The sequence below is a fragment of the Gossypium hirsutum genome, chromosome A01, assembly GCF_007990345.1.
Source record: "Gossypium hirsutum isolate 1008001.06 chromosome A01, Gossypium_hirsutum_v2.1, whole genome shotgun sequence".
Lineage (NCBI taxonomy): Eukaryota > Viridiplantae > Streptophyta > Magnoliopsida > Malvales > Malvaceae > Gossypium > Gossypium hirsutum.
In genome coordinates, this window is record NC_053424.1 from 8,691,736 (window position 1) to 8,705,794 (window position 14,059).

Sequence of the window (14,059 nt, forward strand, 5' to 3'; positions counted from 1 at the left end):
TTTTGGAGATTAATATATAGTATATTTGAATTGCTTTGATTGGTTGAATATGTACTCTAATTGGATTTTGTTGTAAAATAAAGGTCATGTTGTAACGTTGATCCTTTAACTTCGCAATGAGACTAAGTCAGTATGTTGCATTGCGATGAGGAATCCTTGACGTCATGACCTCTATTTAATATTTTAAAATTTTTACAATTTGGTCCTAATTCAGTTTCAGCTTAGCAATAGAGCTTTTGTAAGCTCGTATAAAATTTAGAAATAAATGTATATCATATTGTATGCATGTATTGTTGAAATTTAATCATTTAATGGTATAAATCGAGTGTAGTTTGATCGTAGTTGCTTCGGTAACGGATGTAACACCTTGTAGCTCGGACCCGACGATTGAGTTGAGTATCAGGGTGGTACACGACTTGAAATATGGGCCTAAAATTTTGTCCAAGCCCACCCATATTTGCACAAGACTAACCCAAACCCATTTTATATCCCCCATATTATTTTTAAAATTTTAAAATATATATATTAATTTAATTTAATATTTAATAACTTTATATTTTTTATTTATTGAATTTTTTTATATAGTCATCTTATCATTATTTTAAAGTTTATATTAGAGTAGTATTATATATATACTATAAATTTATCTTTTAATTTATTATAAATTAATTTATTATAAATTAAAATAATATTAATCAACAAATCGAAAATTGGTACTTTATTCTAACACTAGTTGAAATCCAGCACAAGACCATGTCGCATGATCTCCTGCAAACCAAAGATTATTGGCATAGCACAGTTAATCCCAATTTGCTTAAATTGCTCCCACTGCTATTTATCTCCTGAGCATTTTAATACAATAATATTAATCAACAAATCAAGTGTATCTCCTTTGCTTCTAAATTTTTTACAGAAAAAAAATAATTAAATTACTCAAAATGATAAAAAAATAGGTCTTAAATTTATAATTTAATATAAAATTTTTATTTAAAATAATAATTTAAAATATCACATCAACTTTTCATGGCACCATTAACTGTGGTTAACAATTTAGTGACTAAAATTTACAAATAGATAATATTAGTGACCATTTTGTAGCAAATTAAAATTTTGTGGCCAAAACATAATTTAAACTATATATAAGTGGCTTTTCTTTTTTTTTTTACTTAAAGAAAAATGAAAGAAAAGCCAGGTTAGAGTTGAGGGAAGATACAACACTTTAAATCCAATCTTCCTCCTACTGTCCAAATTCGTGTGAAGATGTTGGTCTTATCCTGCGCTAGACCAGTTTATCCTACGCTCTCTCTCTCACCTTCAAGACCCAAATGTACAGCAATTCGTTCAAGCTTGAGTAATGTTCACCCTTTTGTACCAGAGGTACGTATATATATTCCCATAAATCCTATTTTATTTTCTTGGATTGTTTATTTTAGTTGGCGTCCCCCACCCCCAAGACCCCTTTTTTCAATGCTAGAAACCATTATATGTGTAAATGCAAAAACCCATTCTTGTGAACTTGTCAAATGATAAAGTTCTTTGCTGGTTTAGTGAGAAAAGAAGAAACTTGGTTGAGGTTCGATTTTACTAGGAAACAGGAAAACAGAAAATTTGGGTTTTGTTCATAATCCATTATTGGACCATGCTTGTGCTTTTTGGTTTTTTGACATGGACTTTGAAGGAAATTTTTTGCTGGTCAAATATTTATAGAGATTGAATGAAATGTTAGCGCATATTCAAGTATTTATAGATATTGAAGTGTTAGCACGCAATCCTAGTTTTGATTGCTGTAAAACTATGCAACCTAGCATTTGTATGAAGCTTTTAAAGATTGATGGCAAATATCAACACTTAGGAATTGATGTGAATTCCCTTGCATCTTCTATAAGCACCGAAGTTTTCATGGACTTTTACGTGTCAACACTGGTTAAAGTTTTGATTGCTGTAGAACTGTAGAATTGGTAGTGTTAACACCTAGTGTTGCTTTATTTATCTGCACTTCAGGTTGCAAAAGCTGCAGATTCTTTGAGCTCTGAATTCAGAGGTGTGGATAATTTGGTCGCTTGCAATTCCTCCCGTGTTCTTAAAGCTTTTCAAAATGCTAGGGTTGGATCTCATGTAAGTTATACCTTCACTTACAGTTGAGAAACCATGACCTGCTTAAATATGTTACTATAATCTTTGAGGTATCTTATGGCATTGTACAGAAATATCTGTGTACATAAAAGTGTTTATCTGTGCGTGGATATGCATGGCCTTTTATAATTTTTAATCTGCTACTAATATGCTTATTTTCTGACCAGCACTTTGCTGGGTGTACTGGCTATGGGCATGATGAAGCTGGTGGACGAGAAGCACTGGACCAAGCATTTGCGGAAATTGTTGGGGCTGAGTCTGCAATAGTGCGTTCACAGGTTTGCTTTATGTGCCTTTATATCTTTGGATGTTATAAGTTCTTAATAGTTACCTCTAACCTCTTGACCCTTTGACCACCAGTTCTTCTCAGGTACTCATGCTATCACTTGTGCACTGTTTGCTTTTCTAAGGCCTGGGGATGAGGTAAGCTATCTCGATTGAATGTTCTGCACTATCTTGGAAGTTATATGATATCCAAGAGCTTTTGATCGGCCAAATATGCTCGGGATTAATTTGATTGTCAGCTTTTGGCAGTGGCTGGTGCACCTTATGACACATTAGAGGAAGTTATTGGAAAGAGGGATTCTCATGGATTGGGCTCCCTGAAAGATTTTGGAGTGATGTATCGGGAACTTCCTGTATGTTGCTAATAACCATACAGAATAAGTTTCATCTTCTGGTTGTAAATGTTCTCTCAGATTGATGTTATTGCAGCTTGCTGAAGATGGTGGACTTGACTGGGACGTGCTCACCAGTGCTTTGAGACCTTATACAAAATGTGCTCTCATACAGAGGTCATGTGGTTATTCATGGCGTCGGAGTTTAAGTGTAGAAGAGATAGGAAGAGCAATAAAGATAATTAAGGTAAACTGTTCATATTCAGAAAATATGATGGGAACTCTATTCAATTTAGTCACAGAAATGACCTTGCAGTAATAAAATCTCTGATGGTCCAGGCTTGGAATGACCTAACTACAACTTGCATATTTTCCTATTATAAATGTTTAGGCAAGTTTAAACCAATGACAAATTATATTGTTTTGCTTTGCATGAATGTTGATATTAGTTCATTAAACCACTGACAAGATGTGGGATATTATTATCTTGAAATTTCTATTTGCATTAGCATCCTGTTTAGCTCCAACCTTTTCATAGAAAAAGTAGATATGGGATATTATCTTGAAATTTCTTTATACATTAGCAGCTTGTTTAATTACAACCGTTTCTGTTTTTCATTTTAGTTCATAGATCGTAATACCTTCATCTGTTTAATGTTCCTCTTATTCTGTTTTGTTTGAACAGATGCAGAACCAAACTGCTTGTCATGTGGATATTGCTATGGTGAATTTGTTGAAGCATTGAGCTCAATGGTGTATTTCACATTGCTGATTTGCTTTTCTTTTCCCCCTGAAGAAGGGTCACAATGGTTTTAAATGGTGGGGCAGGGTGCAGATTTGATTGCTGGAAGTTTGATAAAGAATCCTGGTGGAACTGTCGCACCATGTGGTGGATATGTTGCCGGGAGAAAAAAATGGGTTGATGCTGCAGCAGCTCGTCTATCAGCACCGGGCCTAGGAGTTGACTGTGGCTCAACCCCTGGCGATATCATGCGTGCCTTTTTTCAGGGTTTGTTTCTTGCACCGCAAATGGTTGGTGAGGCAATTAAGGTGCATTTAGCATGTTCTTAGCCCACTGATTTCTTTTATTGATTATTTCCTTTAGCCCCTACTTTGTGGCAATCAAAATACCTATTCTTCTTTATTTCCAGGGAACCTTTCTGGTTGCTGAAGTTATGGCTTCAAAAGGGTATAAGGTGCAGCCTCTTCCTCGAGTCCCCCGCAGTGATACAGTACAGGTTTGCTTTCTTACTGTTCATTGTTCGGTTTGTTGTTCAAAAGCTGAGATATTGAAACCCATCTGGGTTACCCTTTCATTTTCTTGTTTCGATTGTAGATGTGTTATATGTTATAAGAGTATCATTGTTTTATCAAATGGTTTGACATTCAGATTAGTTCATCAGTATTTTTGGGTTCTTTTTTTTACAAAATGATAAAAACCATATGAAAAATCAAGCGTCTCTTCTTTACAGGCAGTGCAGCTTGGAAGCCGTGAACTTCTCCTTGCTTTCTGTGAAGCTGTCCAGAGAAGCTCCCCCGTAGGTTCGTTCACCAAGCCAGTTGCTGGTACAACTCCAGGTTATGCATCAGAGGTCTGGTTATGTTTTACCTCCACCTTTATCTTGTAATGCGTAGGAAAATATTTTATAGATCTAGTTCCCTAAAGCAAAGTATTGAGTTTTTTCTGATACAGTAAAAGTGCAAATTCTTTTTTTTTCTTTTGTATTACTTATAGAGAATTGGTTGTGTCTTTTATCAGGTTATTTTTGCTGATGGAACCTTCATTGATGGAAGTACAAGTGAACTCTCATGTGACAGTCCATTAAGAGAACCATACGCAGTGTTTTGCCAGGTTTGTATTTCAATGGTTTCAATTTCCATGCCTGGTGTGTTATATTTTCAATCACAAAACTGGGAAAACTATCAGGTAACATGTTTGCATCTGTTCTGAATCATAACCATGCTTGAATTGTCTAACATATAGGGTGGTACTCACTGGACTCAATGGGGATTAGTTCTGGGTGATGTTCTGAAATCTCTCTGATATGAAAATTGATTTTTTGAGCAAATACAAGGAAGATATCTCGGCATCGGACTTTGTACATTTGGTGGCATTATCAGCAGAATTTCTTGTCAGAATTTTTGCTTGAATATGGACTCCAGGTTCGATCGATCTGGAACTTTTGAGGTATTAAAAGAATTCTTTTTCATTCTTCACCATTTTATTGTCGTTGTTTCTTATTTATTTGAGCATCTTGACTTACTATTCGAGCTACTGGAACATTCCAAAGATGAACACAGGTAACTAATGATTTTGTGACGACCTCATGAGATCACTGGTACTTCTTTTTCCGGAGTAGGTTTATGGTTTATTATTCGGAGTTCTTCTCAAAACGCAAGGGAAAAAACCAAGAAGATTTTTAGTGCAAAACATCAGGAGATGGATGTTGGACGAACTTTAAATGTTCATTCGGTGTTCATGTATGTTTTATTGTGAAACAATGAATGTAAGACTAAATTTTGACAAATGGAATTAACAAATTCTGCTTTAATAAGATTATCATATTTTTGAAAGAATGTATTTATGTAATTTAAAAAGATAATATGGAGGTAAACTTTGATCAAACTAAGATCAATTCAATCGAGAATCAATATGAAATGGTTGAAGTAGATTTTTAAAATTTTTATAATAATTTTATTATATTTATATTTAGACATTAATAAGAAAATATAATCTCTTCCTCTCGGCAGAGAAAAACATATATTCAAGTTGAAATCAACCTATTGGTCGAAATAAATGAGAAAAACATCAGTCTGGAAACTATGATATTCACTAACATGCAAAAGTACAATCGCAGGACATCATAAAAATGGATATCAACGAGAACACACACGTGGCACACTTCCAAAGGATGAAAACTAGTCCAATTAAAATAAATGGAAAAATCTAGTCGAATTTGGAAACTATGATTACTACTATATAAGCCATGAAAATTATCTATAAAACACAATCCAAAAGCAGTTGTTTTCTAAAACGGGCCAATGACAACCATTCTGCAAATTACATTCAAGTTCTCACCCTTCACTTCATCAAATGAAGAATTTTGTGAAAAACCCATTTGCTGTTACCCAGTAAGGAGTCCGAGAACTGTTTCTTTGCAGCCAAACAGATTCAAGTTGGGAGCTTTTGGGAGTCAAAGATGGAGTTTTGGGGAAGTGGGTAGGTGCAAAGATGGGATTTTTTTGAAAGAAGAAGGGTGGAAGAGGAAGAAGAAGAGGAGAGTGGTTTTGGTGGTGTTTAGTCAAGGTTTTGGGTTTAATGGTGGTGGTGGTAGTGGAGGAGGTGGTGGTGGCGGCGGTGGGAAAATTGATAGTAACACAGCTAGGCTTCTTGGAAATATCGCTTTGGCTATTGGGTTAACTTATCTTTCAGCGACTGGACAGCTTGGATGGGTTTTAGATGCTATTGTCTCAATTTGGGTACTGATCCCCTCTCCTTTTATATACATGCATGTAAAATTTAGCTTTCTACAGTCTTTGTAATAATGAATTATAAGAATTACAGTAGATATAATTAGGGTTTATAATGAGAACCTTAGTTCCCCTTCACCTTGATTGTAGAGCAATGAATGAATGAGTGCTAGTTGACTATATGAAAATCAGTAAGATAAAATTGTTGTTTAAGGGTGCTTTTGAATTGGCTTGGATTGATTGCCTGTACATGTTATTTGATAATAATGTTTTGAATTGTTGCTTATAGAAGATATTGGATGTTGTTGTTAGATACCAGTTTTCCGGTTGTTGCGAAAACCGGTAGCATTAGCTAGTATCTTATGTAGCACCATTTTGTTTTGTGAAACCATCTTTGGTATTGTTTTTGCATCACTTAAGAGTAGTTCTCTCGATATCGATGTTAGTTCATCTAGTTGCATCTAATTGCCGGTGTTGTCGTCTCCAGCTCATTGCAGTGCTTGTTCCTATTGTTGGTGTGGGAGCCTTCCTCTGGTGGGCAGGCCGGGATATTGTTCAAAGCAGCGTAAGGCTTCTTTAACTTTCGGTTCATTCTTCAGCTTATATATATAGTTTTGTCAACCTTCTTTCTATGGTTTGTATATATCTTCCACAGCAGCTGTGGCAAGATCAACAGACCCGAATGCAAAATAAACAATGTGTGCCTAAATCAAAGCTCGAAGTCTTCTAGTTGCATATCTTAGTCAATATAGTCAATATAGAATCATATTAAAACCAGATAAATATAAAAATCATAGATTTGCCCAACATAAACCCTGTAATTGCAAGAGCCTAAACATCTGACTGTTCTGATAAGCATCGAGTATCTTCCTGTTTCTTGATATGCAGCCATGTTTTACTTGGTTTCTTTATAAGGTGAATAAATGTACAGAACTGCATCTACCACTGACTGCCTTTAATACTATCTTATATAATTGCAGTGCCCGAACTGTGGAAATGATTTTCAGATTTTCAAGTAAGCACAACAAACACCTCTTGGCTAAACTTGTGGACATTTATGAGATTTTTTTAAGTATTGGATGGTAATGACGATTTCTTAGGTCTTTTCTAAATGAGGAGTTGCAGCTGTGCCCTTACTGCAGTCAACCATTTTCAGGTGAATCTATTTATGTTCATTGATACTTCTAGTATGCAGGATAATCCGGCTAAAGTTGTAGCTAGCTGGACTTTCCTTATGCCCATTTCGTTATTACTTTGAGTAGGATTCACTCACTTTTTATGTGTTTTGTTGACTGTAGTGGTGAATGACAAGTTTGTCAAGGAACCTGTAAAGTTCTCCAACCAAACCTCGAAACAGAAGCAATCATTCAACGGCTTTTCTCCTGGTTTGAAGAAAGGTGCCCTCTTTATCCCCTTCTTACATTTTCAGGCTTCGGAATTAATTTCTTTACAGGATTTAGCATTAACTGTAATGTGTTGTGATACTATGACTGGATTTAGTATGTTTTTGACTTTGCAAAGTTCATTTCATCTAACGAAATCAACTTGAATTGTTTTCCAATTGTACAAATCTGGCATAAAACAAAGCTTAAAAACCGTACAATTCAATGAAAAACAGAGCATGATATTTTGCAACACAATGAAAGTAAATTGTGATTTTGCATATTGAAAAGGATTTTTTATGTAGACGGTTATGAACATCGGTCATATATCACAAGCATGTTAAATTAAGTTCATCGAATTCATTAATTCTGAGTATTCTTGCACGGTTTGTTCAGGAAGCGATTCTTCAGGAGCAGTTGTTGATATCGAAGCAGAAGTAAAAGATGCAGATTGATAGCTACAAAAGGGGATGCAATCTTGCAACTTATGCTCATTTATCTGTATCTTACACCATTGAACCCGAGATGACTGTGGCGAAGAGGAATCATGAATCTTCATGTTGTAGATGAAGATCGAGAATGTGACCTCGCGAATGATTGATCAGTGTCGATAAAATATGTAGGTGTTGCATAGCTCTAATACTTTCTTCATTCTTACTGGTAAATGTCGAAAGAATAGGTCACTTCCATGTTACTGCACAGCGTAACTTTGTATATAATAATCTGTTGTCAGCTACTATGTAGTCTTTTATATTCTTACATTCTCTTCATATTTATGGAACCTATAATCCAAATTTCCATTTGTAGGGTAATAAATTGGTTCAAACTCAGAGTTTTACTTCAATTGATTCATATAATCACGCAACAGTGCCATGTGCATATATTACGTAGTCAGCTTGACCTTATTAAGAGAGTTTTTATTTCTTGTTTAGGGATTTGATTGGATCACAAATTTAATCCAGATACTGTTAGATAAAAAAATAAAAATTAGTATATTCTTCTCTTGAAAAAGATTAGATAATATAATCACACAAATTATATATTTTTTTGGTTTTTTTTCCCTTCCTAGTGGACATAGAAAGAAAGCCATTTTTTTTTTCATACATGAGTTTGAAAAAGGATCCAGTGTAATAGTTGAGTTGAATTATTTAGCAAACTAAGTATGCAAAGGAGAGGTGAAGTCAACGCTAGAATTGTTTGTGGGTTGGGTTCGAGTTGGGCCTTAATAAAATTTTAAGCTCGATTGATAGGTTTGAGTTTCGACCAATCCGGCCTATATTAAAGCCTATAGTATCGATACAATAGGGAATGTATTGATACTTGCTACAAGGTATCGATACGTTGGGGAGAATATCGATACTTAGACATTTTCAAACCATCAAACCTTAAAATGGTATTGATACCATACAGGATATCGATACTTTTGTGAAAGGTACCATTACTTTGTTAAGCTATCTAGGCCGGGTTGGGGCCAAAAAAGCCTATTCGAGGCTGACCCGTTTAGAAAACGGGTTTCATTTTTTGTGTAAGCCCATATTTGAGCCTATATTTTTGCTCAAACTCTCAATTTTTTAGCAGGCTCTCAAATTTGGTCATGTGACCCGACCCATAGATAACTTTAATTAACCCCTCAAACTGTCAACTTCAATTTATTTCAACATACCCTATATGCAACAATGAAGGGCAGGAGCACGTGAAGGTGAAGGTTGAGAAATACAACTTTCTCGTGCATGTGTAAGAAGTTGAAAAATTATGAGGCAACTTCACAAGAAAATAGTTTGAAAAAGGTGGAACAAGGTAGAAAGTTGAGATGATAAAACAAGGTGGAAAGAAAGTTATTTGGAGAGATGATAGAATGAGGTGGAAGACTGTTTGGAGATCATGGAACAATGCAATGTATGAGTAATAATAATGGAAAAGGTGGAGGAGACTGAAAATTGTGTATATATACCTTGCCACCAAGACAAGTAGAGTAAGTTTATTCAACTTTTTTTTTTTTTGCTTGTTGAGCATTAATGTTAGTAGCTATTATCTTTTAAATATTCTATAATTTTCATCTATATTTTTTTCATGATATTATAATTTAGGTATTTATACATTAACATCTACTAAGTATTAGTGGTAAATATACAATAGTCTGTTGAGATTGTTGTTGAACATATTTTAGTTTATAACAATTTTGAATATATATTAATGTTGAACATAAACATACACTAAAAATTGATACTTATTAGTGTTGATTATTTATTTGTGTTAAATATACAATATGGTGTTTGTAAAATTAGAATGTCGGTAATGACAATATATATCGCAAAAAAAAGAGAAATAAAAATCAAGAACACACAGATTTTACGTAGAAACCCTTTCAAGAAAAAACCACAGACAGGAAAAGAAAATTCACTACGTCGTATTCGAATCATTATAAGAGGAATAGACTATGTCTATTTATAGGCTTGTAAAACCATATTCTAATAGGAGTGTAGTAAGATTGAAACAAAATAGATGAAGTTTAATAAGGTTTAAAAAAACCTTATTCTAAAATAAAATAAAATAAGTGTAGTTCTATATGGATTTTACTTTTATTTTATTTTACCACTGTATTTAAATAAGAATTCAGGTCACTTAATTCTAACAATCTCCACCTTGACACGAATTCTCAATAAACAAGTTCTTCATTGCGAACTCTCAACGAACAAGTTCTCCACCTCTTCCATAAAATCCCTTAAAGGTTTAACTTCAACAATGAACACCAGCTAAGTCTAAGCAATGCTCAAACTTGGTTATAAGAAGTGAAGTCATCATATTTGCAGGATTTTCATGAGTACTAATTTTGCTCACAACAATATGACCATGAGCAATAATATCACGAACAAAATGATACCGAACATCAATGTGTTTTGTTCTCTCATGAAACATTTGATCTTTTAAAAGGAAGATGGCACTCTGACTGTCACAAAATACTGTATTGATTTGAAGGTCTTCATTGAGTTCACTAAAGAGTCCCTTCAACCAAATAGCTTCTTGACAAGCCTTAGTAATTGCCATGTACTCAGCTTTAATGGTAGACAAAGCGATTGTAGTTTGCAAAGTAGCTTTCCAATTGATTGCACAACCTCCGATTGTAAAGACATAACCTGTGAGAGATCTTCTTCTATCAAGGTCTCCAGCAAAATCAACATCAACATACCTAATAACTCTATTTCTAGTTCTTCCAAAACGTAAGCAAACATCAGTAGTACCTTGTAAGTATCTTAAAATCCACTGAACTGCTTTCCAACGTTCTTTACTAGGATTTGCCATGTATCTGCTAACTACACTAACTGCATATGATAAATCTAGACGTGAACAAACCATACCATACATGAGAGATCCCGCTGCACTAGAGTATGAAACATGTGACATGTACTCAATCTCATCATCTGGTTGTGGAGTCAAAGCCGATGAAAGTCTGAAATAAGCTACTAAAGGAGTACTAACAGGTTTAGCACTCTGCATATTGAACCTGCAAAAAACATTCTCAATGCACCATTTTTGACTTAGGTACAATTTACTTCATTTTCTATCTCTGAGAATCTTCATACCAAGTATCTTCTTTGTTGGTCCCAAATATTTCATCTCAAATTCTTCACTTAGTTGGGCTTTAACCTTTCTTATCTCTCATTTATCTTTCGTTGCTATCAACATGTCATCAACATAAAGGAGTAGATACACAAAAGAACCATCACTGTTCTTCTTAAAGTAAACACAACTGTCAAAGCTAGTTCTTTTGAAATCATGAGAAGTCATAAAGGAATCTAACCTCTTGTACCACTGTCTTGGTGACTGTTTCAAACTGTAGAGGGACTTTTTCAGCAAGCAAACATAGTCCTCTTTTTCTGGGACTGTAAAACCCTCTGGTTGTTGCATGTAAATATCCTCCTCAAGTTCTCCATGCAAAAATACAGTTTTTACATCTAACTGCTCAAGCTCTAAATCATGCATGGGCACAATACCAAGCAAAGTTTGAATCAAACTATGCTTCAAAATTGGGGAGAACACATCTGTGAAGTCTACTCCTGGAATTTGACTGTAACCATTTGCAACAAACATTGCTTTATGTCTGAGTTCTTCAACTCCTAGAGTCCCTTCTTTCTTTTTAAACATTCATTTACAATGAACAGTCTTTTTACTTTTAGGAAGTTTCACAAGATTCCATGTTCTGTTTTTGTGGAGTGGTTCCATCTCCTATTGCATAGCAAACATCCACTTTTCTGAGTCTTCACAACTAACCGCCTCAGATTAATTAGATGGCTCTTGGTTTGCATCTATATCTTCAGCCACATTTAAAGCATAAGCAACTAGATCAACCTCGGCATATTTCTTTGGAGGTTTGATTTCTCTACTAGTTATGTTATTGATGATAGAGTATTATGGTGAAGAAGCAACTCTATTCTGAATTTCTGTACTGGCTTGAGGAGTCGACTCTGTTGTAGATTCTAGATTAATCTAATGCTCCACTTGCTTTTGATTTTCTTTATTGGAAGAGTATTTAAGAGATAAGTTACGTAGCATAGCAGTTTCATCAAAAAACATCTCTGCTAATCACAACTTTTCTATTTTCAGGACACCAGAACTTATACTATTTTACACCAGGTTTATAACCAAGAAAAACACATTTAATGGATCTCGGTTCTAATTTTTCATTATTAACATGAGCATACGCAGGACACCTAAAGATCTTTAAATCAGAATAGTCAGCAGGACACAAGCCAGTGTTACTTCTAATGTTACTCGATATGTTGCAACACTTATATTAGATTTGGTTGAATGTTTTAGCCTACTAGAAACATTTATTTGGTTTGTTATAATCTCTTATTACAGCCTATGTGGAATGACTCTCTTTTCATGAACCCCACACTAAACAGGCTATTCAGCTGTGGCTTTAATAGTTTTTTATTTTCATATTCCAATTTTGTCCATAAAATTTCTTGTCCATAAAATTTTAGATTTTCAATTTAAAACAGAAGGGGAATTAGGTGCTAGGAGTGGCAATGTGAGATCGGGTAGGGGAAAAGAGATATGGTTAAAATTTTAGGTTAAAATATTTAAGTTGGGTTCAGACTAAAAAAATTTTATCCAAAGCTCGAATATTTTTAAAACAGGTTTTATTTTTAAGTTCAAACTCATTTTTTATTTATAATTTTATTCAAACATTTTCATATTTTGAGCAAATTTTCCTGTTGTTTTCATATATGTATGTATGCACTTTAGTCATGGTAACTTTATTCATATATGTGATCTTATGGAAAGCTTGCATCTTTTTTGTAGTAATCAAATATTTGTGTGACATTATTTTATGTAGAAGGATCGTAATCAGGATCAAAATGCAATTGTCGGAGTCGTGGCTTCAGTTTTAGCTTTTGGGGCTCTTTGGATTAAAAATTAAAGACTAGGAAGGAAATTGCTTCTCACCCTCGTGTGAATCAGATTATGAAAGAGAAAATTATATTAATAGTATTTTATATAATGGTGACCAGTACTGTATTGATGTGATAAGGATAAGACCGATTGCTTTTTTTTTAATTTGTGTGATATTCTTAGTAGGAATAATTTGTTACAGTCAACTAAATCGGTGAATATTAGGGAACAAGTAGTTATATTTTTACACATAATTGGTCATAATGTAAGGTTTCGAGTAATTGGATCTAGATATTATAGATCAACTGAGACAATTCGCCGTTACTTTAGGGTTGTATTGAGAGCTATTTTGAAATTGTATAAGCTAGTTATTAGATTACCTGACGAGTCAACTCCTAGTGAAATCAGAAACAATCCAAAGTTTTATCCTTATTTTAAAGATTGTATTGGAGCATGAGATGGAACTCATGTTCATGCATCCATTCCACTTAGCATTCAAGGAAGGTTTCGTATCCGTAAAGGGGGACGACACAAAATGTATTGGCTGCCATTACATTTGATTTGAAATTTTCCTACGTTCTAGCTGGTTGGGAAGGTAGTGCACATGATTCTTGTATTTTAAGTGATGCACTTTCACGCCCAAGAGGATTAAGAGTTCTGGAAGGTAAGAATTATAAAACATTAAATACCAAATAGTTCTAGTAAGCTCATAATTTATTAATAATAATTATGTTTTGTCAAATTGTAGGTAAATATTATCTTGTTGATGCTGGATATGGCATCCGAAATAGATATATTACCCTATATCGTGGTGCCCGATACCATTTAAAAGAGTTTAGTGCTCAGGGGCCTAAAAATGCAAAGGAGCTTGTACACCCCTAACCCGTATCCGTCGCCAGACTAGGGTTACGAGGCATTACTGAGCAAAAACAGAATTCTAAATATTCACATATTCATACAAGTCATACTCATACATATATTAAGCACATGGCTAATTAAATATTTAACATACTTTATTTATCATATTGCATTTACGAATCGTACCTCAAAATTCAACCG

The 14,059-nt window shown here is 34.2% G+C and overlaps 1 protein-coding gene and 1 non-coding gene across 2 annotated transcripts; both read left to right on the forward strand.

Moving 5' to 3' along the window:
• The first annotated feature begins 1,178 nt into the window (after positions 1 to 1,178).
• LOC107916870 (uncharacterized protein YnbB) lies at positions 1,179 to 5,324 on the forward strand. Its single transcript, XR_005900059.1, has 11 exons — positions 1,179 to 1,377; positions 2,002 to 2,115; positions 2,301 to 2,411; positions 2,494 to 2,556; positions 2,658 to 2,771; positions 2,848 to 3,004; positions 3,442 to 3,800; positions 3,902 to 3,988; positions 4,223 to 4,342; positions 4,510 to 4,602; positions 4,735 to 5,324. It is a non-coding gene; the product is annotated as an uncharacterized protein YnbB (transcript).
• A 390-nt stretch (positions 5,325 to 5,714) lies between these two features.
• On the forward strand, positions 5,715 to 8,403 carry LOC107916915 (uncharacterized). The gene is made up of 6 exons (XM_016846291.2): positions 5,715 to 6,230; positions 6,709 to 6,786; positions 7,202 to 7,236; positions 7,322 to 7,377; positions 7,520 to 7,618; positions 8,000 to 8,403. Exons 1-6 carry the CDS (start codon positions 5,793 to 5,795, stop codon positions 8,056 to 8,058), a joined length of 765 nt encoding a protein of 254 aa, XP_016701780.1. The 5' UTR covers positions 5,715 to 5,792; the 3' UTR covers positions 8,059 to 8,403.
• The last annotated feature ends 5,656 nt before the right edge of the window (positions 8,404 to 14,059 follow it).

What these genes read in the sequence shown, in the direction of transcription:
- LOC107916915 (XM_016846291.2), top strand. Translation starts at nt 5,793, where the DNA reads ATGACAACCATTCTGCAAATTACATTCAAGTTCTCACCCTTCACTTCA. An exon ending in ATGCTATTGTCTCAATTTGG is followed by an intron (nt 6,231 to 6,708) that starts GTACTGATCCCC and finishes TGTCGTCTCCAG; the next exon opens with CTCATTGCAGTGCTTGTTCC. An exon ending in GGGATATTGTTCAAAGCAGC is followed by an intron (nt 6,787 to 7,201) that starts GTAAGGCTTCTT and finishes ATATAATTGCAG; the next exon opens with TGCCCGAACTGTGGAAATGA.